Source organism: Cyrtonyx montezumae, unplaced genomic scaffold (assembly GCF_038088225.1).
Source record: "Cyrtonyx montezumae isolate F1298 unplaced genomic scaffold, pur_monq_1.0 scaffold_16, whole genome shotgun sequence".
Classification (NCBI taxonomy): Eukaryota; Metazoa; Chordata; class Aves; order Galliformes; family Odontophoridae; genus Cyrtonyx; species Cyrtonyx montezumae.
Window position 1 is genome coordinate 6,006,415 of NW_027071892.1, and position 23,572 is coordinate 6,029,986.

At 52.4% G+C, this 23,572-nt stretch overlaps 1 protein-coding gene across 8 annotated transcripts in view; it reads left to right on the forward strand.

Annotated features, from left to right (window-relative positions):
• Positions 1-23,572, forward strand: part of CAPN15 (calpain 15) — a 45,180-nt gene that overhangs the window by 16,562 nt on the left and 5,046 nt on the right. For 7 of the 8 annotated variants that reach the window (XM_065732544.1, XM_065732543.1, XM_065732547.1 and 4 more), the window contains 3 exons: positions 17,689-19,186; positions 22,066-22,274; positions 22,472-22,655. In XM_065732544.1, the coding sequence (XP_065588616.1) occupies positions 17,689-19,186; positions 22,066-22,274; positions 22,472-22,655 (1,891 nt within the window). Of the gene's footprint in view, positions 1-16,987; positions 17,096-17,688; positions 19,187-22,065; positions 22,275-22,471; positions 22,656-23,572 lie in introns of those variants that run through there. The other variant, XM_065732550.1, reaches the window with a different exon arrangement.

Genomic DNA, 23,572 nt, shown 5'->3' on the forward strand with positions numbered 1-23,572 from the left:
TGAGCCCTCTTGCTCACAAAGATAGGGTCAGGTCCTTGTCCTGGTGCAGGAATTGAGTAATTTTGCTTTGGTGCTACTCTCAGGATGTGGCTGTGCGTGCAGGAGGTTGGTATCCATCTTTGGCTATGCTCAGGTCTGTGGTCTTGTCCTCTTCCTCCCTTTTTGGGAAGGAAAAGCTTCTTCCTGGAGCTGTGATCTTGCTGTGAAGGGGGCCAGACCCTTGTGCACTGTGGTCACTCATGCTGGGAGGGTCTGGGAGAGTGCTTAGGTGTTGTATTTGGAGCAGGTTGTTCCCAGGTGCGTATATGCTGGGGGTGGATTGGCAGAAAGTGAATTTGTTGTTCATTTTTTAAGAGTAAAAAAGAATAGTAAGAGGAGTCAAGGCAGGAATTCTTCTAGAGCAGCCTTTCTGCCTCGCTTCTTTGACTTTTCTGTTGCTGCAGAGGCAGGAACCTGGCCAAGTGCTTGGTGGCAAATCACTTGTCCCCTGGAGAGGCATTGTGCATGTAGCCTGGAGCTGTTGGAGAAGCCTGGGTCCTCCAGCAGGAGCTGATGAATGGGTGAGGTGACAGCAGGAGCTCGGGAGCCTGCCTGAGCTCTGCAAGGAGAGAGCCAGTGGAGGAACTGCACGCCCCTCCACCTGATGCTGTGCAGTGTCTGTCCTGCAGGTAGATGTCCTTGTGTTAGGGCTGTGCTCCTGCTGCTGCTCTGGGCTTGGCAGAGGGGGCTGAGGGCAGGACCAACTTGCTGCCTGCTCCGAGATTGCTCCCTGCCCCTCTAAACTGTTCAGTGCTGACAGGTGCTCTCTGTCTTCCAGGCTTGTTTTGGAGCTCATTCCTTCCTTCCAAAAGTAGCAGGCACCAGTTGCTGCTGGATTTCCCCCAGCAGTAACTTAATCTGGTTTGACACCAGTGGCTCTGGGCTTGGGTCTCTGACTAATGTGATTCAGAAATGAGGAGGAGAATGTGTGAAGCTGCAGTCCCCATCTCCTGCCTCCAGCACTGAGGTGATGCTGATCCCATCCCGGCTCAGGGCCGGTGCTGGTGTGTGCTGGGACAGGGCAGCACGTGCTGAACAAACCCTCTGAGGCCTTTGTTCATGTGAAACTGTCTTGCTGTGTGGGACTGCCTCGAATAAAAGGGCACTTGTTCGAGGGACACAGAAAGATAAGTTGTGGTTTGATGCTGTTTCAGTTTGTCAAACTGGAGCTGCAAAACAAAGGACACATCTGTCTGCTTCTGCCCAGGGAGATGGCTTTATCAGCATCACTCCATCTCAACACCTTGCCCTGGGCTTTTATTGGAGTTGGGAACCTCTGTGCTCCATTCCGACCTTGCCTGGGTACAGCAGTGATACCACAGCCAGTACTGCAGCAGCACCAAATCCCTGCGAGGGGCAGGTGCTGGAGGCCACAGTGTGAAGAGCTGATCTGAAGGAACTGCTCCTGCTTTCCAGATGGTATTTATGAGGCTGCAGTAGAACAAGAAAACCACAAGGAAACTTGAACTGAACTGTGTATGCAGCCCTTCTGGATAGCAGTGGGATGAGCAGCAGGAGGCTCGGGGCAGTGCCTGGGGTAGGGAGGGGAGTTTGGGCTGCAGGTGCTTTGGGGCTGCCAAGCTGGCAGTTTGCTGGGAGCCAGAGGGGCCTTGCCTGCCCTTGCTCAGAGCTGCATAACTCAGGTTTGTTTCCAGACACCTGGGTTCGTGCCCCGCTGCTTTTGGCACACAGCGTGGAGTGGTACCACGTGCTGGGGCTCATAGATGCAGGGAGCTGGGCTTCTGCATTTCAGGCGTGGCAGGCTCGCTGCAGGTGCTGGAGGCTGGCTCTTGCTGGCCCTTATTGCCTTTCAAGATGCAGAGGCCATGTCTGTACCCACTGTCCTTCCAGAGACGAGCAGGATCGTTCATCTTCCTGAAAGTCTTGTTTTGAAGTGTATACCTTGGAAAAGTGAAACTCTGTATGTGTGGATAGGTGTTGTTTTGTTTTTTTTTCTCCTGGTTCCCTGATAGACAAGGCACTGGTACAGCTGGCACGTGCCCTGTGCCATGCTGGCACTGCCCATCACACTAATGCCACCAGCTGCAGCAAACGGATCCTCACTCTGCTGGGGAACCCGGGCTTCTGCTGCTGTGTCACCCCACAGCTGCTCTGGCTGTGTGCAGAGAGGGACAAATGTGGAAACACTTGTTGCTTCTGAAATGTGGAAAAGCTTTTGCAGAAGCTGCAAGGTGGCAGCCCGTGGCACAAATCTGCCTGGTTGCTGCTGTCATTTTGCCTAGCAACTTCTATGCTCTGTGCAGTAACGTGTGTTGGGCACATCGTCACTTCCTACGTACCCCAGGGCATCTAGCAAACAGCAAAGCTTGCTACAACAGCCTGTTTTCTTTAGGTTGTCTTATGCTTTGTGTCTTCTGGACGTGCTGAGCTGCAGCCCCTGGCTCACTGCTGTGCTCACGGTGCTGATACAGTGGGGATCCATCCACCCCATGCAGAGGTGCGGGCAGGGTTGTGCCTTCTCTCTGCCCTGCACCCATGGTTGCACCTTCAGGTTGTCCTCGCAGAGTGTGCACGCTGCAGTCACCTGAGAGGCACTGGTGGGAGCATGCATGGCTTGGAGAGCTCTGGGAGCTTTCAGGAAGAGCAGGAGCTGCCCACGTCCTGCTGTGGGAGCAGCCTTGGCTGGCTCGCTGTGACACTTGGTGGCGTGTGGGCACGGGAAGGTTAACTGCATGTGCTCCAGCTGGGAGCATCCTCTAGATTCCAGCTTTCAAGGCACTAACTTAAGTATGCTTCATCTTTATGAGGCAGTAAACAGTACCATAGTCTGAATTACGGAGTCCAGAGGCCTCCTGGGGGCAGTATGAATTGTAGTGACTTCCCTGGTAATTACCATCTGACTGCTGAGTAGGACATGTTTTGGATGTGTTGCTGCCTCAGCAGAGGTGGCAGTAGCTACAGAGCATGGAGTGTGAGCAGACTGTGGTGCTGCTCTGCTCCAGGCCCTTTTCACTCTCCAAAGCTCCTCTGAGAAGCCAAACATGCTGATAACCATTCCTTCCAAAGTGCAGGCACGTGAGAAGGTGACCTTTGTAGGCCCTCTGCATGTGGGCATTCAGATCCATTCATTTGAAGCTGCTAGTGGGTGGGACTCAGGTCTTTTGCCTGCAGGTGGGTGTGCAAAGCTGACAGTCTTCTGGAGGTACAGGAGCACATCTTTGACCTTAGTGGGTAGCAATGGAGTTTGTGTTTGACCAGTGCTGGGATGAGAAGGTGGAAGTTAAGGAAGTACAGTCAGGGTTTCCCTTCTCCTGCCCTCTGGAGCTGACCCCTTGTGCCATTTGTGTCAAGCTTGACTGCAGCTGCCTGTGGAGATGGATGCACTTCTGTTAACCACACCTTGCCTGTGCTCCTCTGAGAAGTGAGCCCAGGTATTAGCACGGCAAGAAGTGAAGGCTGAAGCACAGCAGGTGGGAATGCAGGGTGATTTATTCCATGGAGATGTGAGTGATGGAAGCAGACAGCTTTGGAGCTGTGTTGTTGCTTCAGTTCTCCTCCCTCCCCTTCCTTTCATTCTCCCTTTTCTATTCCTCCACTCATCTTGCCATTTTATTTTAACAGCACTACAAATTGCAGGATAAATCTTACACATACCAGTAAATCTCTTCTGTCTTCCTTCCCAGGAGAAAAGTTGCACTGGGAGTAAGGGCTGTGGGTGAATCCCTGGTGTGTCTGGTTTCCTGTCCCACCAGCTTTTGCTGGCTCTTTCCAGCTATGGCCCTCAGTCTGTCCAGTCAATGGGACTTGGAAAATCGTCTCACCCAGTGCTCAGACCTGATGTTTTGGAAAGCAGTGTGAAGTAGTGCTGAATGTGGGATAGTGTGATAGGATGAATGCATATGTTGCTGTTGTTCAGCCGTGTTACATCTGAAATTGTTCCCTGTTTTTAAAGATAACAGCAGGTGGTCTTCATCCCAGCAAATGGACCTCGTCAGACCTGGCCTGTGCAGGTGCTCTTCTGATGCAGAATGTATGTATCATCTGCAGGCTGTGCACAGTGTTAAGGCCCAGCATTACAGGTGCAAGACACGTCTTCATCTTAGCATTTTCCACGTTGGGTTCTTACAACTCTGGGAAGGTATTGAAAGCTGCAAGGATAGATCTGCTTGAGGTCAGTAAGGCTTGCTTTTTGGTACTGATGAGGAAACAAAGATGCAGAGGGGAAAGGCAAAAGCTGCAGAACTGCACTGCAAAACCATGAGATCTGGAGGTTTGGAATAGCTGGGATTTCTGCAGAAAAGCACAGGGCCAGCAGTTCCTGCAGTGTCTAGGGACTGTGGGGATCTAACTCCAGATGGTTGCCTCATCCTTGCCCTGTTCTGTTCAGGGATAGCAGGCTTCTCAGAGGCAGACTGCAGACCCTCACTTGAAAAGAAATTCCTTAATTGGCTTAAAGACAGTTAGGAAAATGAAAACAGCAAGTAGAGCTTCCTCATCATCCTGATTTCTTTCCTTCAAAGGGATTACTTTTGGAGAGATTGTTCAGATATACCTCAAGTGCAGGTGGTTAAATGAGAGGAATCAGGTATTCTTTGGTCTCAGGAGTCCACCCATCTTGCTGTCCCAGATCCTCGGAGAGGGCAGAGTCATGAGTTCAGCTTTTTGCTCCTTTCCTTGCCTCTTCCCCTCCCCACTGGGAGCAGATAAATCTAAAATGCAGCCACGGGAATTGGCTCTGTCTTTGCTTTTCTGTCTTATGGTCTCACATTTGTAGCACTGAAGGGCTCCTTCTTGTTCTCTGCCTCCCTGCTCAGACACTCCTTCAAAGAGCAGCCAGTTCTCTGCTCCTACAGGGTCTGTTTCAACTTTGAGCTGGAAAGAGGTGATTGAAACTGCCCTTTGAAGCTTGCTGTGACCAGGTCTGTGAGCTCCCCCAGTGCTTCTGCAGTTTCCTCTCTCAAAGCTGGGCTGCAGGACATGCAGCAGGTTGGTGGGACGGCAGTCCTTGTTGGGATCATTTCCCCACCAAAGAGAAGTACTGCTGGTGCAGCCCAGCACTGGGCTGCCATGTTAATGGCTGTCATTTCTCATCTGGACTAACACACCTCCTGCATGGAGCCTGCTGCAACCTCCTTGAGTTAATGAAATTAAGGCAAAGGAGGTTGCACTTGCCTCCCAGATAGTCAGGGCTCTGGAGCTCGCTGCCTGCCTCCATCACTCTTCCTTTTCAAGCAGTATTTAGCACTCTCAGTCTGTCCTCAGCCAGGGCTATCCTGGCTGTTGAAGGAGCACCCTCAGCTTGACTCAGTATTAATGCTCTGCTCCCTGGGGCCATGTGTAGCTGCTTCAGCTCCTGTTAGATCCCGTGTAACCTCATCTGTGGCTCTGGCCGTGTCCTGAGACTGGACTCTGTTCAGGGGGTGGCTGCTGTTCTGGAAAGGAAGTGGGACTCCTGATCATCTCCTTAGCAGGTGTAAGTCTTGCCAGCCCTGAAGAAATTGAGTGCAGTGTCAGAGAGGAGCTTGGAACTTGCTGTCAGCTCTTGCTCTAAGGCTGTGTTCCTCTGTGGTCAGGCACTGGTGTTGGCGTACTCAGAGATCCTGGTAGCTTACTAAGTCCCAGGTTTGGATGCTTATTTTATTCTCTTAAGATTCTCTCCACATATACCCACAAAGCCTTTAATGGCTGTAATAAACCATATGCCCCTGTTATTTAAATAAAATAAATAAAGTTAGCAAAGCCTCTCAGGAGCATCTGGAACTTTACCACCTGTAGAAAATTGTCAATTAAAGGAGCTGTGTAGGTAGTAGTGGGGAGAAGAGCCCATAAAGACAGTGTCAGTAGAAAAAGAGGAGTGTCTCATTCAGTCTTTCATCTTCCTGTTGGCAGCACTCAGATGTGACTCCAGCTGCTTTTTACTCTGGGATGTGGGCAAATGTATGATCCCAGAGGGGCTGGGAAAAGCATGGAAGGGCTGTGCTCCTGAAAGTGGCCGTCCCAGCAATCCTGGCTTAGATGAGGCACAGGCTGAGCATTGAGCAGTGGTGCAGCACATGCCTTTCTGTCTTCTCATGGCTTGATTGCCAAGCTCCATGACTTCTGAGCTGAGAACAATTCAGTTTTCTTGGCCTGCTTGATTTCTGTGATTGTTACTGTTTGCAGACAGCAGGACTGGCTTGACCCAAAAGTTTGGAAATCATTAGATTAACAAGCAATTTAGAGGGTGACTTACTTGTTGTAGACTTAGTGGTTGAGCATGGTCCTTGGTCTGTCAGTGCCTTATTCACTGCCTGGCTCACACACCCCCTCAAGAGCAGAATCTAAGGCTGCTAAGTGGGCACAGAGCTGCACAGTTACTTACATAGAGGTGCATACAGTGCTGGCTGTTTCAGGTGCTGATAGTGTTTCTTAGACTGGAGTGGCAGAGTCATTCCCAGTCCTGTCCAGAACCTCCCCAGATGCTTGATGGAAAGAAGTAATTTGTCAGCCAAGCTGGGAGGATGGAGTCTTGTCTGCGTTTGCTGGAGACCAAATGAACACTGGAGTTACATTGCTTCAGGAGGAGCTGTGCTGCTGCCATGTCCTTTTGGTTAATCTGAACACTTGGCATCCCAGATCCTTCCTGCTGCAGATCATGTACGAGTGGAAAGTTTTTATTTCCCTGCCTCCTGTGCTGTGGATGATCCGTGGCCAACTTGTTGCTGAATGCCCCTTTGTGCTATGTCTCATTTCTGAGGCACTTTGCCTGAAGGTTCAGACGCTTCTGAGGAGAAGGGTTGAGATGTGATCCCTCCAGACTGGGGTATGTGGAGAGTTGTCGTGTATATCCAAGTGCAGTGGCCAGCACACTCTGTGCTTGCCATCCTCCAGGGTGCTGGGTAAGTAGGCAGCTGTCTTTTGCAGGCTGGTTCTTCTGAGTTGCTGATATCCCCCTTTGTGAGTGATGCATATATCATTTGACTGCCAGTACCCTCCCCTCACTGCTCCAGCACGTAAGCCTCTGTGTGGTACACCAGGTTTGACAGAGAGAGCCAACCCTGCTGCAGGCTTTCACCGTTTGTCAGAGTAAATTGCTTCTTCCTCCAATTGCGTGGAGGAGATGCTGGTTCGTTTGCCCTGAGCCTGAGCAGCGACCAAGGCAGCTTCTCCCCCTTGTTCTTCCTTCCCCTGAGCCTGCTGGCTGCAGGCTCCCCAAAACACACCTGATGCAGCAGCAGATTTTATGCAGTAATGCATTCATCTGCTTGCCCTGAAATAACACGGCAAGAGGAACAGAGCTGGAGAAGATGCAGATGATCCAGGAGGGGAAAGGCTGGAGGCAGCTGTGAGGTTGGTGGGATTTACTCCTCTCTGAAGCCTCTGCTCTCCATGCAAGGCCACACAGCTCTGTTCACCCTTAGCCCTACTTTGCACCCCCAGTGTGGAGTGAGATGTGGAGGAGCATAGCTGCAATGCAGCAGGCTGCTCCAAGCTGCCTTGTATGTTTTTCCAGTGTGTGGCAGTGGGTGAATGTAAGAGCCCTTGAAAGTTGTGTCTGGAGATGAGGGCTTGATGGAAAGAGCAAGTGGGTGCATGTATGCGAGCTCCCATCCTAATTTGTTTGGGACAGTGCCCTGAGCTGCTGCTCTGCATGTTGAGATCCTCCTCTGGAATCAGTTTTCTGAGGGGCTGTGAACGTTGTTCCTGAGGTAGAAGAGAGAACTTTCAGGTTTGTGCTGTGCCTTCAGGCTTCTTTTTGCCAAAGGAGAAGAGCTGTTCAGGTGTGTAAGGAGACTGCAGTGCTTGCTGGGTGGGGGCACTGATGGCAAATGGCACAGGAAGAGCCACCATCCTCACTGGTCCACTCGGTGCTGTTTGTAGGTTGGCAGTGATGGCTTGGTCACCATGCTCTGATCTGAGTGGATGATGAACTCCAGGGACATCAGGAGTTGCCAGAGTTCACCTTTCTTCTTCTGTGTCTTGGGAATCTTTTCCTTTCTGCAGATCATGCTGGCTGGGTTATTAAGCAAGAGCTGCTTTCCTGAGGCATAGGTCTGGCTTAGCTTTTCATTAAGGCCTGGCAATCACCCTAAAGGGATGCTGACAGCTGCTCACACTGATCACAGTGCCTTGCTGCCTTTCACATTGCCAGTCAACTCATGGTGCTGCCTGCAGTGCTGTGGTCACTTTGTGGGCTGGCACAGGATGGTGACACTGCAGAGCCTGGCAGTGTGGGCTGGCTCCCAGAAACATTCCCTGTTTGCAGGAAGAGTGACTGGCATCAATTCTGTGAGGGTGCTGGCCGGGTTACAGCTCCAGGTCAGGAGCTGGAGGCTCGAGGCTCTGCCCCCTCCCTCTGCCAGCACCTCACTGCAGTTCTGGACTCCCTCTGTCCCAAATGATTCGGAGCTATTGATTACTGCAGGTTTTTTTTATTGCACCTTGGGGTTATGCCTTGATACTTTTCAGGGAGAATTTAGGCAAAAAGGTAGGTGTTGCCATAGCAAATAGCAACTGATTGCAGGCTGGGAACTGGTATGACAGAGGCAGAGAGGAGCTCAGCAGGTGCTCCTGCCCCCACTTCCCTGTGGATATCCCTGTGCTACCAGAGCTTCTGCCACCTAGTTCGCCCACAGGACCACCCAAGGGGGCAGGGGGCCTTTCCAGCCTCACCAGGCTTCCTCCAACAGCACTGTTTTGCCTTTCAGCACATTGAATTTCCTTCTGCATCACAGGAAGAAGGAGTTTAATTTACTCTTTTAAATTACAGGGAAGTATGGGAGTATGTCTGAGGGCAGTGTCCCGTGGGCTCCGTCACATTGCACTGGGTGCTTGTTGTCCCTTGCCTCCCATGACATGTCCAAAATCCTATCACACTGAGCAGAGGCTTCACGCTGTGGGATGCTGTGATCATGTTTGTCCTGGGGTTCCTGTGGGCCGCAGAAGCCTGTCAGGGTGCTCCTCGTTTCTCCCACCTTCTTTGTGGCACACCTTGGTGTTTAGAGGACCTTGTCCTGTGCAGGGGTTGTTTTAGGTGTCATTCCTGAGGATGTGATGTCCTTGCTGCTCCCTGCTGGGTATGTGGTATCAGTGCTATTCTGCCAGTCCCGAGCATTTTGATGGCACCACATTTGCTCTGCAGTAATTTCTTCTCTGTGTTCAGATGACCTGAGGTCCCCAGGCTGGGAGCTGAGGCTGGATGCTGGAGCCCAGGCAGCAGGTACTGCTCCTCTTCTGCTGGATCTGCCTTGGGCAGTTGGTCTCTGTTACCAACCAGGAAAGGTGTCTGCTTGGACTTAGCCGACACAAACCCTTGGGGATTTTTGAGTTGCCTCGAGGCCACTCAGTGGATCCAGTTTTGGAGTCCCTGTGCTTCCTTTGAACCCTTCCTTCCTATCTAAGGGGATTTTGCAGAGTTTGAAAGCTCTTGTTTACCACCTTTTCCGCAGAAGCATTCAGGCATCTCCACACGTGAGTAATTGCAGATTTCCTCCTGCTGGGACCATTGAGGTGAGCGCTTAGAAGCAGCAGTGCACCTTAACTCTGAATTTGTTCTCAACACTGGTGAGCAAATGGGCTCAAGGGTGTCTGCTGGCACGTGTGCATGATGAGCTGCTCACACCATGCTGAGGAAGATGAGTCTGAAGGGCCACAAGCTGAATTACGGTGGCTGTCATGGTACTGGCTTTGTGCTTCTGCCTGTTGACAAGAGCCATACCTTGTTTGGATGTGGAAAATGTTGTTTTTCTGATCTTCAGCCTTGATTTGATGGCTGAGTGTGGAAGACCTTTTTCAAGCCTTTTTACAAAAGCCATCTTCCAAGCAGATAAGTACTTTATTTAGGAGTGCGTCCATAAGATGCATTGTTCTCGTTCATGGGATTCACTTCAAAGAGTCCAAACCTTCCCCCATCTCAGCTGCTCATAAATGTTGCTGGTCAGTTTTATTTGATGTGGGAAATGCTCTTCAGACTGGAGATGGAACGCAGTGGGGAAAAAAAAATAACATGCAAGGTAGCTGAATCAAATTGTATTGGGCTTTCTGGAGGACAAGACTCCTGTTCTCTCCATGCATTCTTGCTCCACGTGTTGAGGCAGCTGAAGCCACGAGCATCCAATGTGACTTGGCTCTGTTCATCTCCTGGAGGTCAGAGCTTTCTGACTCCAACCTTTGCAATGATGCTGTGATCGCTGCAGCATAAGGAGTTAATCCCAGTCTTGTGCGCTGCTTTAGTGATCTTTATTTTTTCTTTTGGAAAAGATTTTTGTAACAGCAACAACAGCAAAAGTAAATTGTTCAGTTCCTGTGTTTCATTTGCTGGAGGCTCTGGGTATTTTTCACCTGAAAGGGCAGCTTTTGTGGGGCTACATGCATGCTGAGGCACTCCCAAATGTTTTAGCACAACCAGAATATTCCTTTGCTCTTTCTACACCCAAATTATACCAATTTCCTGAGTCTGGTCAAAAAAACTGTAAGAGTGGTGTACCTTCTTTAATCTGTTTGCTCTTAAGTGGGATTCAAATAGCAACTATATGTGGATTTCAGTCAAAGTCGGTGAGGAAATGCACTTAAGCGAGACAAGATGTAGATTGAGGCCATTAATTCATCACTCCCTGAAGCAAAATCGATGCATTTAGACAGTGTCAAACCTGTTTAAGCTGTAGTAAGATGCTGGACTGAGTTAATGGCACGCAAATTTTCCTTGTGGAGCATAATACTTACATGCAATTGGCCCATCATACTATTTGCTCTTGATCTCCCTAGATACCTAATTTCCCTAGTTTTTGGCTATAGTAAAGATAAATAAAGTGGTAGTGTTGAGGAATGGTGGCAGTGCTAACGAGTTTGTTTAGGGCATGCTATGCAGCCAGCACTGCTGAGATTTGAACTGATCACATTGCCATAGTCCGTCTCTTCTGGGCCCTGCATCCTTGTGACCCTGGGGTAATGCAGGAGATGCTGCCTTAGGATGGACTGCCTGGTCCTTCAGCTGAAGATGGTGAGCCTGGAACTCGTGGCATTTGATCAAAGCTGGGACTTGGACTTGCCAGCCTCCCCGAGGTACTCTTTGTACCTCTTCTGCCCCTAGAGATTCTTCCTATTTGGGCAGAAATTTGGGTAACCTTTTCATTTGCAGAGGAGCCCTTGAGGACGGTTTTGTCTCATCAGTCTGTAGCTGCGTGGTGCTCCCCTAGCCAAACTGGTTTCCTTCCCCAAAATAGTATTTGTAGGCACTGAAGCAATTAAGGTATATTAAAGGCTAGTGATGCACGTCCTGTTTTCCTCTCAAGGCAAGCCTTCCAGATTCAGGTTCTGCTTTGAAGATTCTGCATGAAGAATGATAAGAGACTCCAGCACATCAGCACAGGATAACACTGTCTGTATGTCAGCAGCCTTAGAAGAAAACGGGTGTGAAGCGTGCTCCTTCCAGCTGCATTCCTGCAACAGCCACAGGCCTGGAACTCCAGAGCCCACTTCATCAGATGTGCTGATACCTTCAAACATTCTGCTCTTTTTCTTTTTCCCAGGTCAAAGCCAGGCAGGGCTTTCAGTCAAGAGAACCCTGCAAGTGATGAAGATCTTCACAACTTCTTTCCTTCATCATGGCCAGATTTTGGTGCATCTTATGGGAGTTTCAAGGTGCTCCCATCTCTACTGTGCTTCTACCTCTGCTCATTTCCCACCTGAATATGGGCACTTCCTTGGGGCCTCCTGCATTGCCAGTAAAGGTAGAGGAGCATCTTCTATGTTCCTCTTGCATCCTTTGCAAGCAGTTGCCCTTACAGTGTTGCCTTGGAAATCATTTCTTCCCTGTCCTCTCCCCAGGAGCGTCTTGGTTAAGACATGCAAGCCCTGTTCTCTGGGAATTGACTGCAAAGTAAATTGCTGGGAAAGTTGCAGTCTGAGAGCAGATTCTGTGGTTTTGTTGGCTACCACAAACATACGTACACTGCTGAATAGACTCCATTAAGCTGGGGCCTGTATTTTTTCTCACACTTCTCATTTATAAGTTCAGTTTTCTCCTGGGAGCCTTCTTATTAAAACTTGCAGCCTCTTCTCTCCCTGGCCAGTGGATCACACGTGAGCTGGCTGAGCACTTCGTGAGCTGTGTCCAGCATGGGAAAAAGTACAGAAGTTGTGCAAGAACACACACGAGACCTGCTGCAACGGGACCAAGAAATTCCCACGAACTGGAGCGTGTCATCAGCTTGGAGAACCCGTACTGTCTATCTGAGCCTCTTGGCCCTTTGCAGGGAGTGTTGTGTGCTGCTCATGGGTCTTTTAATGGCCCTGTTCATCTTCAGCTGCTTGCTCTTGCAAGGTCTTCTGCTGCAGAGTGATTTTTTTTTTTCTCCCTTGAATAAGTGATCCTCAGCTGCCACCATTATTTCCCTAAACAGAACAAATAGAATTGTCTTGCTTCATCATGAGTTATTAGCATTGGCAGTTACTGTTTTCTGCATAAATGTAATCTCTCTGTCCAAGGAAAGCTGGGAGCTCAGACCAGGGCCCCAGCTCCTATTGTCTTGAAGGGTCCACCTGACTTTGTTACTCTGTTATGGGCCTCCAAGGAAGCGGGCTGAGCCCAGGGGCTGTTTTCTTTGTGGTCTTCCTTTCTACAGCTGAAGAACTGTGCTGGGGGAAAGTGGGAGATGACCATGTCTTTCATTTTGGCTGTGCTTCTTTGAGCTAGGCTTGAAGGTCAGTGGAATTTCAGCTTCTTTTATTTACTTCAGAGGAGAGAGAGGCGAGGCAGGATTTGGAAATGCTTATGCAACCTGCACTGTGTGTACGACGCTGGCACTGGTGTACGATGATGGAGCTGGTGACACTTCTGTAGCCTTGGGGGCTCACAAGTGTGAATCAGAGGCTGTTTTTCTCTATTGATGCTCCTATAAAAATCTGTAAATATTGGAAAGTCCCTGCTCATAGCTTTTCTGTGTTGCTCTGTCAGTACATCTGCCAAAACCTTCCCCTGATCCAGCCCAGCCCTGCCTGGCTCTGCAGGAGGGAAGGCAGCTCAGCCTGGGCTGCACAGCATATAGGCAGGAGCCAGCCGTGCCACCCACGTGCCCTTCCAACAGCTCGCCTGCCAGAGTGCTGCTGCGTGTCTCCCGACCTCCTGCAGCCGTCCTTGCACAGCCATGGCTGTCTTCTGCTGCAGCTGCTGCTGGAGGTGTGGTAGGTCCGTGCATGAGACTGCTCCCCTGGGTCAGTGCTGCTGGAAGGAGTTAAACAGAAAACAGCTGCATGGGAGAAGTGGTTCACAGCTCACAGATAATTGAGGCAGGGTTTTGTTTGTTTGTTTTTGTTTTCCTTTTTCCACTGCTAAGATCTAGTGCCCTTTGTTGTATTTATCAGGCAGGAGGATTTTGCTACAATACATTCTATATCACAGAACTCGGGGCTTGTATGTTGCTGACTAGAACAATTGATTTTTATTTATTTGTTTGTTTATTGCTGGAGAGAACTGAAGCAGTAAGTTGTAAGGCTTTGGCTTCTCTGGAGGAGCTTTATTTAGAGAAACAGCCTGATCTCAGTGCTGACACGAGCTCTTGCAGCCCTGCACGCTGCTGGGGGCTGTGCAGTAGTGTGCTGGATATCTCGCTCCAGTGCCTGGGTCACCTCAAGCCATTCACAGTGGCAGTCTGAGCTTCTGGCCAGGGCTGGTTGGCATCTCTTGCCCTTGGAGATGCACAGCACTTGAGGCTGGCACAGCACCAGCTCCCTGCATGGAGGAAAGACATAAACTGCAGGCTTGGGGCACTTTCCAGTCTCACGCCCTGCCCTGTTCCTCCCTGTCTTGTCCTGCTCTGGGGAGGCCCCCAGTAATGCCTTTGATCCTGCATGACACCCAGAGGTGATGGAGATCTCTGTCTTGTATGGTGGCTGTGTGGGTGCCAGGGCTCTGGCAAGACAAGCAAGCTGAGCAGAGCCCTCAGAGGAGATGTCACTGTCCTGAGGTGGGTTTGGAAGTGCCTTATAAATTCCTTCACTGCCTTCCGCCCTGCTTTTGTTAGAGGAGAATTCCTTCTCCTTAGAGGGAAGCATAGGACCAGCAATATGTCTGCAGTGACTCTCCCTTCCCTCCTTGTGACAGCCTTTCTCTGCCGCCTCTATCCTTCTCATGTCCAGAGGGAGACAGCCACATACCTGCCTCTCCTTCTCTCTCTAGAGGCTGTCCCCTTGGCCTTGTGCTTTGTGTCACTCGTAAATCTCCAGTGAAGGGTGGGCAGTAAGGTTCTCTGGGACCCGATCACAGCACACAGACAGCTCCATACTTGGTTGAGTATTTTATACAAGCTTTTTTTTTTTAGGTGTTATGATTAGACTGCTGAGGTAGGTGCAGTCCTGCTAAGGTGGTGATGCCTCCTGCCCAGTGACCTGCATGCTGCCTTAGGTGGGTAGAGATGGTGCATTGGAAAGCACAGCCATGTGAGGCCAGCCCTGTCTGTGCTGCTGGACATAGGGGTGTTACGTTCACTGCTGTCTTCCAGGTGGACTGTGCCACATCACAGGATGCTGAAATACTGGGCACCTTTCACTTGCATCGTCTTGCTCCCTGCAAAGTGCCTGCTTCCAGGAAAAAAGCCCTCTTGTGGGTAGGTGACTGCAGGTTGCTGCACAGCAGCTGTTTGCGAGGAAAACCCCTCTCCTGTAGGGGCACTCGAGGTAGCAGGCAGTGTTTATCTCAGTTGTGTTTTCTGGGGCTGGAGAGCATGTGTGTTATCATACAGCAGATGGGCTTGGAGAAGAGATGGCGGAGGCAACTGTATTTTCTCACACAGGCTTGTTGCCTGTCAGGAAATGAGCCAGCCAGGCCTTATAGGGAGAAGTAGAGACCCTGGGCAAGCTGTCGAGGGTTCCTCCTTCACCCAGCATCCTTACACGAGGTCGGTGAAGCTGTGGGGCAGTGGCTGCTGCTATGGTACTCTGAGTGTACGAGGTCTGCTGCATGAGGGTAGGCCAAAGGCCAGCACCCAACATTGCCTGTTCAGTTCTGCACCTGCTATCACCTTGGGACTCTGTTTATCATGGTGCTCTAAGCAGGGAGTGGGATTATTCACCAGTCCTGGGCAGAAACCAGCTGCAGTTGCTCACTGCTGGTTGTCCGGGCTGGTGCACCAGTGCTTGGGAAAGCCCAAGATGCTTCCTCATGTCCCCTCTAATTTCTCTGCATCTCCTACTAGGTTGCATGGGAAGCTGTGTGGCTTCTGGGCATAGTAGCAAGATGTGAGAGCCTCCTGAGGGCAGGAAGACAGGGATGTCTCTACCAGCTTGCCATGCTGGTTGCCTAGGGAAGTCAGAGATGCATAAAGGAGCAGCAAAAGCAAGAGCTGGCCAAAGACAGGCTTTTCTGGGGGCTGTCAGAGTCAAGTAGATGGAAATCCTAACAGTGAGTGGGCTGGTGTTCCTGGAATAGGTGGCATGGAAGGGCACAGCAGCGCCAGGGAGAGACAGCAGCTCTCTGTGGCTGCTGTCAGAACTTGTGGCAGAGCCCTGCAGTGTCCTGGCTGCTGCATCCCTCCTGCTGCCTGGAGCTGGCCAAGGGAAGCCGTGCTGCCTTCCCGAGCCTGCAGCTCCTTGCTGGAAACACGTCAGGCACTCCTGGCTCATCCCACTGGCCCCTCACGTCTTGTTGGGTATCTTGTTTTTTCCCTTCTCTCTCCTGATACAGGAGGGGAGCAGGTGATTTCTTTCTCCTTTGTGCAGCAGGAGGAGCAGTGGCTGGAGGGTCCCAACCTGCGGTAAGCATTGCAGCGTGTGCGGTTAGGGGTTGGTTTTTGAGCCCATGCTTCTCCAGCACGGGATGCTGCAGGATGGATGTGGGTGCTGCGGGTTGCTGGCAGCCTTTGCTTGCCTTTTGCTGATGTCTGTGGTTTGATGAGCCTCATCCAGTAAGACAAATGGATGTGACAGGATCACGGTGCCCTTCATGGCCCCTTTTGCTTCCCTGCCTCTGCCTGAGCCAGTCACACGGCTCCTTCCCTTTCTGTTTGAAGACTGGTTTCCCTTTCAGACATTCGTGAGCTGCTACAAGGAGAGACTGTGCTCATGGCTGTAGGACTTCAGGCAGAAAAATCAATGTTTATATTTCTTTTAGCTGGGAAAGATTCTTAAAAGAACTCCAGTAAATAAATGCCTTGTAAAGTTCAAACTGTGAAGGCACGGTATATGAACCCAAATGAATTTTCAAGCTCTCTCTTGAAATAAAATGGATTTTTTGGGTTCAGGCTTTATTTAGAGAAACGTTTGATTAAAGAAGGGATTTGAAGGTTGCATCTGATCTCCTTGTTGGGGGAGAGCTCCTCTGCTGCTAGTAGTGAGATGTGGTTGGGAAATATGCTGGGTTGCTGCTGGGGTGCTCGTGGGAGAGCATCCCCTGTACTCAGCCATGGAGGGTGGCTTTTGCTGTGTCCTCTGTCCCCTCAAGGCCCCACTGCTGCGATGTTGGGAAGCTGTTCATGCAGGTGCTGCTGCTTGGGATGCTGAAGGACAGCCAGCACCATGCTCCCTCTGTGGACTGCACAAGCATCTCAGAGCTTTCTATACCTGTCCTCTGTGGCACAACATTTTCTCTCCCTTCTTTGTTCCAGTGTGTGCTGTGCTGATGGTGAGCCCACTGATTCAAGCTGCTGGCTCCTTGCTTTGGGGCAGCCTGAAGTCAGTGTTCCCAGGAAGAGCTGAGGGTGTGGGGTGGGCTCAGAGGTTCTGCATTATCTGCTTTGGAGTGCACAGAGACAAAGAGCTCTGGTGCTTTGCATTTACCTGCGGGAGAACTATTTGGTCTTTGTACAAAGGAGGAGGAAGCAGGAAACTCTGTTTCAGCCCAGGGTGGTTGGAAGCTGCAGGAAGTGACCCAGAGCAGGGGACAAAGGGCATCTGAAGTACTGCGTTTCTTCCTGTTGCTCATTAGCACATGTGCAATCAGGGCTTTGCCTTCCTGAAAGCACCAGGAGTGCCACAGCAAGGAGAGCTGCTCTGTAAGCCCAGGGGCTACCATTGCCTTTGGTTGTGTTAGACCTGTTCCTACGTTCAGAGGTCAGGCTTTTCCCTGCAGGTCTGCAGGCTGAAACCAAGGACTGCCAGGGTGTGTGGCCTCTCCACTTCCCAGGTAAGCAGGGCTGCAGCTGGGGCACGGTGCCCCTCAGGGTCTACTGGCCACAAAAGACATGCTGCTGCCTGAACTGGAGGGAGCTGGGAGCTGCGGAGCCCCAGAAATACTTGCTGGTGAAAGCAGAAGAGGTCTTGGTTCCCCTCAGCACAGGTAACTGTGGTTAGCTGAGAGGAGAGCAGCAGAGGGTGGACTGAAGTGGCTCTGAAAGAGGAATGAACTTATGCTGGGAGCAGAAAAAAAAAGACTAGGTGTTGCACAACGGAGGCACGAGCAGTTCTCAGGTGTGAGTACCCGTGCTGGTCAGGTGCCCTGTCTTCCTGCTCTCCTTCCTGGTATAAGAGGGCTCACTGGGGTTGTGTGCTGCTTTCTGTGGCCTTCCTGAGGTGTTTTGGGTGGAAGCTGGCACATTGCTGTGCTCTTGCAGAATTATGTTGTCAGTGCCAGAGAAATGAGTTCCTGGAGAGCAAAGGCTGGATTGCTGTTTGTTCCCTTCCTGGAAGCAGAGTCCTGCCCGTGCCAGCCTGGGGAACACGTGGCACCCCCGTGTACCTGCTAGCCCTTTGCTCACACTGTCTTTTGCTCTCTTCCAGCCATTCCCACTCTCCTGGCTCCATGGCTGCCGTGCACGAGTGGTCTTGCACCCGCTGCACCTTCCTGAACCCTGTGGGCCAACGGCAGTGCTCCATATGTGAAGCCCCACGCCAGAAGCCTGACCTCAACCACATCCTGCGGCTCAGCGTGGAGGAGCAGAAGTGGGCCTGTGCCCGCTGCACCTTCAGGAACTTTTTGGGCAAAGAAACGTGCGAGGTGTGCGGCTTCACTCCGGAGCCAGGGCCCAGCGGCTCTCCCTTGCCCGTCATCAATGGCATCCTGCCCAAGCCTGCAGTGCTGGTGGAGCCCAAGGGTACGGCCAAGGAGGAGGCAGCCAAGGTAGAAAACAGCAGTGAGGATTCAGAGGGGAAAAGTCCGGACGAAGCAGAGCTGGAGAGCGGCTGGGCTTGCCAGCGCTGCACGCTGCACAACACCCCAGTGGCCAACTCCTGCTCGGCCTGTGGTGGGCCACGCAAACTTTCCCTCCCCAAAATCCCACCAGAGGCGCTGGTCGTCCCTGAGGTCATCACCCCTGCTGGCTTCCACATGGCCCCCTCCACCCCACAGTCTTTAGTCCCCACAGAGATCTCTGATAGTGACACCGTGGCCACTCAGGGCCCGGTGGCGATGGAACAGGAGGCACAGAAGATGCTGGCCTTCAGCCCCTTCTCCCCAGGGCTGCAGAACAACCCAGTGCCCCGCAGCCGGCGCGAGGTGCCCCCCCAGCTGCAGATGCCGGGTCCTGAAGCTCCTCAACCTGGGGCTCAGAGCACTGCGGGGCAGAAGGGCTCCCCACAGGGCCAGGCCAGGGCTGCGCCGGCCGCCCGCCTCCAGGAGCTGCTGTCCAACAAGCGGCTGAGCGTGCTGGAGGAGGAGATGGAGGTCAGCCCATCCCACTGGAAGTGCAGCGCCTGCTCCCTGCTCAACTCTGCTGGGGCCGGTAAATGCGAGGTCTGCAGCACCCAGAAAGGCAGCGACACCATCAATTTGGTGGGGGACTCGGTGAGATTCACCCCCTGTAGCCCCTCCAGCCCTGACTTCACCACCTGGTCCTGTTCTAAGTGCACCCTCAAAAACCCCACCGTGGCCCAGAAATGCAAAGTCTGTGGCTCCTCCAAGCTGCATGGCTTCCAGGAGCACAGCCCGCAGGGTGAGCCATCCCCCCGCTGCCCTGAGTGTGGGGCAGGCGAGAAGGGTAGCTGCTCCTCCTGTGGCACCAAGGCACCCTCTGCCCGCAAGGTCGCCCGCCTCTTCCCATCCCAGCTGCCTGGTGCCCAGGACCGGTCAGGCCAGTGGGCTTGTCCTGCGTGCACCCTACTCAACGAGCTGAAAGCCAAGCACTGCGTGGCCTGCCATACCCCGCAGCAGTACGTGGCCCAGCGCAAGGGACTCAAGCCCCTCAAGAGGAGGGAGAGCATGCACGTGGAAAAGAGGAGACAGACGGATGAAGGAGAGGCCAAGGCGCTGTGGGAGAACATTGTGACCTTCTGCAGGGAGGTGAGTGTGAACTGAGCTCCTCTTGCTCCTGATCTCGCTTGGAGAGTGCCCTTGTCACTCCTGACACGTGGGTCTGGGATGTGGCTTTGCACAAGCAAGCTGTCGCTGTGACTTCGGGCCCAGTGGATGCATGCTGGGTTGTAACACTGAAATGTAGTATTGTAAATCAGTGCAAGGTAATTTCTAGGGTGAAGGGGCCTTCCAAGGGACCTATCTCTCTGTCCAAGGGTCAGGAAGTGCGAACATGAACTCAGGCTCATAGTGATGCTTCAAATCAATGAGAGAGAACAATCAGCACTGAAGAAAACACTCCTAGGTGATCAGTGTAATTCTTGCCTGTCCAGGAGTGAGGAATGCTGGGAAGGAGCGCATGCAGTTTTGCTGCTGGCCCCGGTGGTTCTGAGCAGCAGCTGCAGTGCGGGTGCAGGAAACTGGGATGCTCCAGGCAGAGCTCAGAGCATTGGCAGGAGTGCGAGCAGAGGACTCTGTTACCTCTGCAGCTGCGTGTGAGCCTGGGATTGTCGTGGCTAACAAAGTCCTGCCTTTGTGGCACTGTTTGTCCTGGGGCTTCTCAGCCCACAGGGTTTGGTGCTTGCAAATACGCAGCTGCAAGTGCCTCACCACGTTTGGTGAAAGATGGCTGAGGTTGAGCTTTGCCCTGGCTCCAGGTGAGGGTCTCAGGAGCATGCCACTGTGCACTCTCTGTCTTCATCTGTTGGGTCTCAGTCTCAAACAGAGCTCTCATGGCCCTGTTTTTCCCCTGAGCAGCAAACGATGTTCCTGCAAATGCTGCTCTTTCTCTGCCCTCCTTCTGGGGTAAGCCTCCAGCTTCTGTGGACCAGATGGAAAGGGAATTGCAGTCCCATTCTGACGCAGAGACAAGGCTCTTCCTTCTTGGGCCAAGGAGTGCCTCCATGCCTGTGTCTGTGCTGCACAGACTGGTGATCAAGGAGAGGTGTTTGACCTGGGAAGGAAACCGCTGAGAACAATTCTGTTTTGGGATCGTTTTTTGTTTTAATTGCTGTATGTCCTTCCTTAATAGACATGGGTGTCTTTATAGCAGAGTAACCCCGACTCTGCAAGGTCCCTTTTGTAGGCAGGGAGCATCTGCTACACCCAGTAGAATCAGGCCTGAATTAGGGGAGGTGGCCAAGCTGAATTAGCAGCTCTGCCCTGCCAAAAGGGGAAGGGGTCTTCCTCACCCCGTCCTGTGCAGCTTTCTGTCAGAGCCTGGGCTGAGCTCATCCAGCTCCCCAGCCTGGCAGTGCTGGGCTATTAGATCAGCATGGGCTGGGTGGCTCTTGGGGTTCCCACCACAGCTGGTATTTTCTGACGCTGTTTGCAGTAAGTCAAAGGCTCCACAGGTGTGTGAGAGGAGCTGGCAGCAGTGGTGGGATGGTGCTGCTCCCTGGCTCCTGCTGTCTCTTCTCCCTGTGTGTCTGTGACCTTGCAGCAGCCCCTTGGCCGAGCTGGGATGTCAGGCAGCCTCAGAGCTTCCTTCTTGTGGCCACTGTGTGTCAGCGCTGGAGGAGAGCATCAACTAGCCAAACCCTCTGCTCACTCTCCATGAGACCTAGGAGCAGCTCACCTTGCAGCAGGGATTTCTGCTTCCTCTGCTATTCCAGCAGTGCCTTTCACGGCACTTCTCAGTGCCTGGACCTCATTTTTAACTTTATCCCCCCCCACCCCCCCCACTTTTAGCTTTTCTTGTTCACCTAGGAGGAGAGATCGGCTGACTTCTGCCCCTCTGCACAAGGCTACTGCTTCTCTTGCTCATCCCCTTGTCTCGTGCTTTTCCTCTCCTGTGATTCAGTGTCCTTCCCCTTTCTGTGTAACCATGCATGTCAGCAGTACAGCCTGTTCTGCAGAGCCAGAAGCACGACCCAGGACTCTGCTGTCAGTGCCAGCTCCAGCACCTCTGCCTGCAGAACCATTCTGTTCACAGACTTATCCCCTTGCAGGACAAACAAGCAGGGCTCCTTGTCTGGCACTGTCTAGGAGCAGACTCACTGCTGCCCTGGCGAACGTGCAAGAGCCTGGCAAGGAGTCCACCAAATGTCCTATGCAGCCAGTGCTCCCCAGTCTGTCACAGCACAGGGCTTGGCGTTTGGATTCCTGTGCTGTGGTGCCAGCTGAATGTGTGGGCATGGATCAGATGCTCTCCTTGAGAATGCAAAGCCTGGGGACGTGTTCTCCTTGGCCTGTGTTGGTGTTTGAATGGTGACAATTAGCTGCAAAAGACCTTTCTGTGAAACAGGAGCTCTAAGTGAGGCACTGTGTAGAGAGGGCTCATGTCATTGAGCTAGGGCTGCAGCAGAAGAGGAAGGACAAATACCAGCTTGTTGTGTATGAAAGCTCATTTAAAGCAGAAAGAACTGAATTTCATTTAATTAACAGTAACAAATCCCAGTTCTTCACCCTGTGTTAAACTGTCTGGAAAAGCCATCCTCTTCTCCTTGGAGAAATTCTGGGCTTCCATCCTACATCTGCAGCTGATACCTACAGTATCATCTGCCTTCCAGTCCATTCTACTTTATTTTATTCTTTTTATTCTATGATTATGTGGGGCTGGGGCTGCAGAGCCAGGACAGCTTAGCACAGGGCTCAGGCTGGGGAGCGTTGGTTGCCAGGTGCTCCCTGCAGGCCTGCTGCTCGCCTGCTTTACCACTTGTAGAGGCAGCCAAGGTTCCCCACCGTCCAACTTTTAACACCAGTGTGAGGTGTGAGACGTTTCCTGCCCAGGGAGGTTCTTGTAAAGCAGAGAAAGGCAGATTGGAGCTGCAGCTGGGAGCCCCGAGAAGGGAATGGGCTCGTGGCTCTCCAAGCTGGAGGCCCCGGGAGCTGCACACTCATGCTGTCCTCACCTTTTGCTCTTGCAGAACAAAGTCAATTTTGTAGATGACAGTTTCCACCCTGGACCCAAGTCTGTGGGATTTCCAGAAGGTGACAGCGTGCAGCAGAGGGTGAAGCAGTGGTTGCGGCCCCACGAAATCAACTGTAACATCTTCAAAGACCGATCGGTGAAGTGGTCGGTGTTCCGGACACCCAGACCTTCAGATATCCTTCAGGGACTGCTGGGAAACTGCTGGTAAGCAGGAGCCAGCTGGGTGACCCCTCCTGCTCCTTCCCCCATCACCCAGATAGGGCTCAGACCCCTCGACCTTACCCAGCCCCGCTCACATGGGGCTCATCCTCGCCCCTTCCCAAGCGCTCCTATTCGCAGGGCAGGGGCATTGCCCCGTGCTGCCCACCCTGCCCCACTGAGCACATCCCCATCCCCTGCAGGTTCCTGAGCGCCCTGGCCGTGCTGGCTGAGCGGCCTGAGCTGGTGGAAAGGGTGATGATCACGAGAACGCTGTGCCCGGAGGGCGCCTACCAAGTGCGGCTCTGCAAGGATGGCACGTGGACCACGGTGCTGGTGGACGACATGCTGCCCTGCGATGAGTGCGGGTACCTCCTCTTCTCACAGGTCAGCAGCTCCAGCGCCCGCAGAGGGGCTGGGAGGGGGGAGCAGAGCTCTGTGTTCACACAGGGCACCTGGTGAGTGCTGTTCGCTGCACCCTGAGGTGAGCTGAGCTCTTTGTGTAAACCCAACGTCGCGTTTTCCAGACTGCCATAGAGACGTTTCTTTTGCAGTTGTTTCTGCACCACTCCTCTGTGCGTTGCAGGTCAGTTCGCTGGCATGGGAGCAGCGAAAGGAAAATATTTCTGCGTGGTTTTTTCCACTGAGGGGACAGAGAGGGGCTGAGTGAAAGCTGTTCCTTTGCTCTGCAGGAAGGTCTGGCAGCTTGGCTTTGCCAGGGGGGGCCGTGGCGAGGGGGAGCATGCACAGAGCAGCCTGTTTGGAGCCAGTGCCCGGTGGCTCTGAACACACTCGGGTGGCATCTGCTAGGATGAATGAAGCTCCCTGAGCCGCTCTGGGACGTCACTGTGCATTCTGCCCTGCTTGCCAGGCCCAGGGGCACTTGCTGGGATCATTTCCATGAAGGAGACTGGGAACGTCTTTATTGAAACTCAGACTGCAAAATCTGTCAACCAAACCATGCTGGAGACATGGGGAGTGGGACTGTTGGGTCTGACTTTGTTCTGCAAATCCAAATCCTACTTTACAATACACACAGCCCCAAGCCGAGCACGCAGACGGTGAGGGCAGCACTGTGGGGAAACAAGGCCTGGAGGTGAGCACTCAGGGAAGCTGTGTGCTGGTGCAGCTCAGTGTCCCCAGCCTGAGCTGCACTCAGCAGCTCCCACAGCATGGAAGTGCCTGGTGTTGTCCTTTATGGTGGACAGGATCCACTGTAAGGATGGATGCAGATGCAGTTCTTTATATTCAGTATAGAATTTGCCTTTCTAGACATCTTTGTTTTTTCTCCATTCATCTCTGCT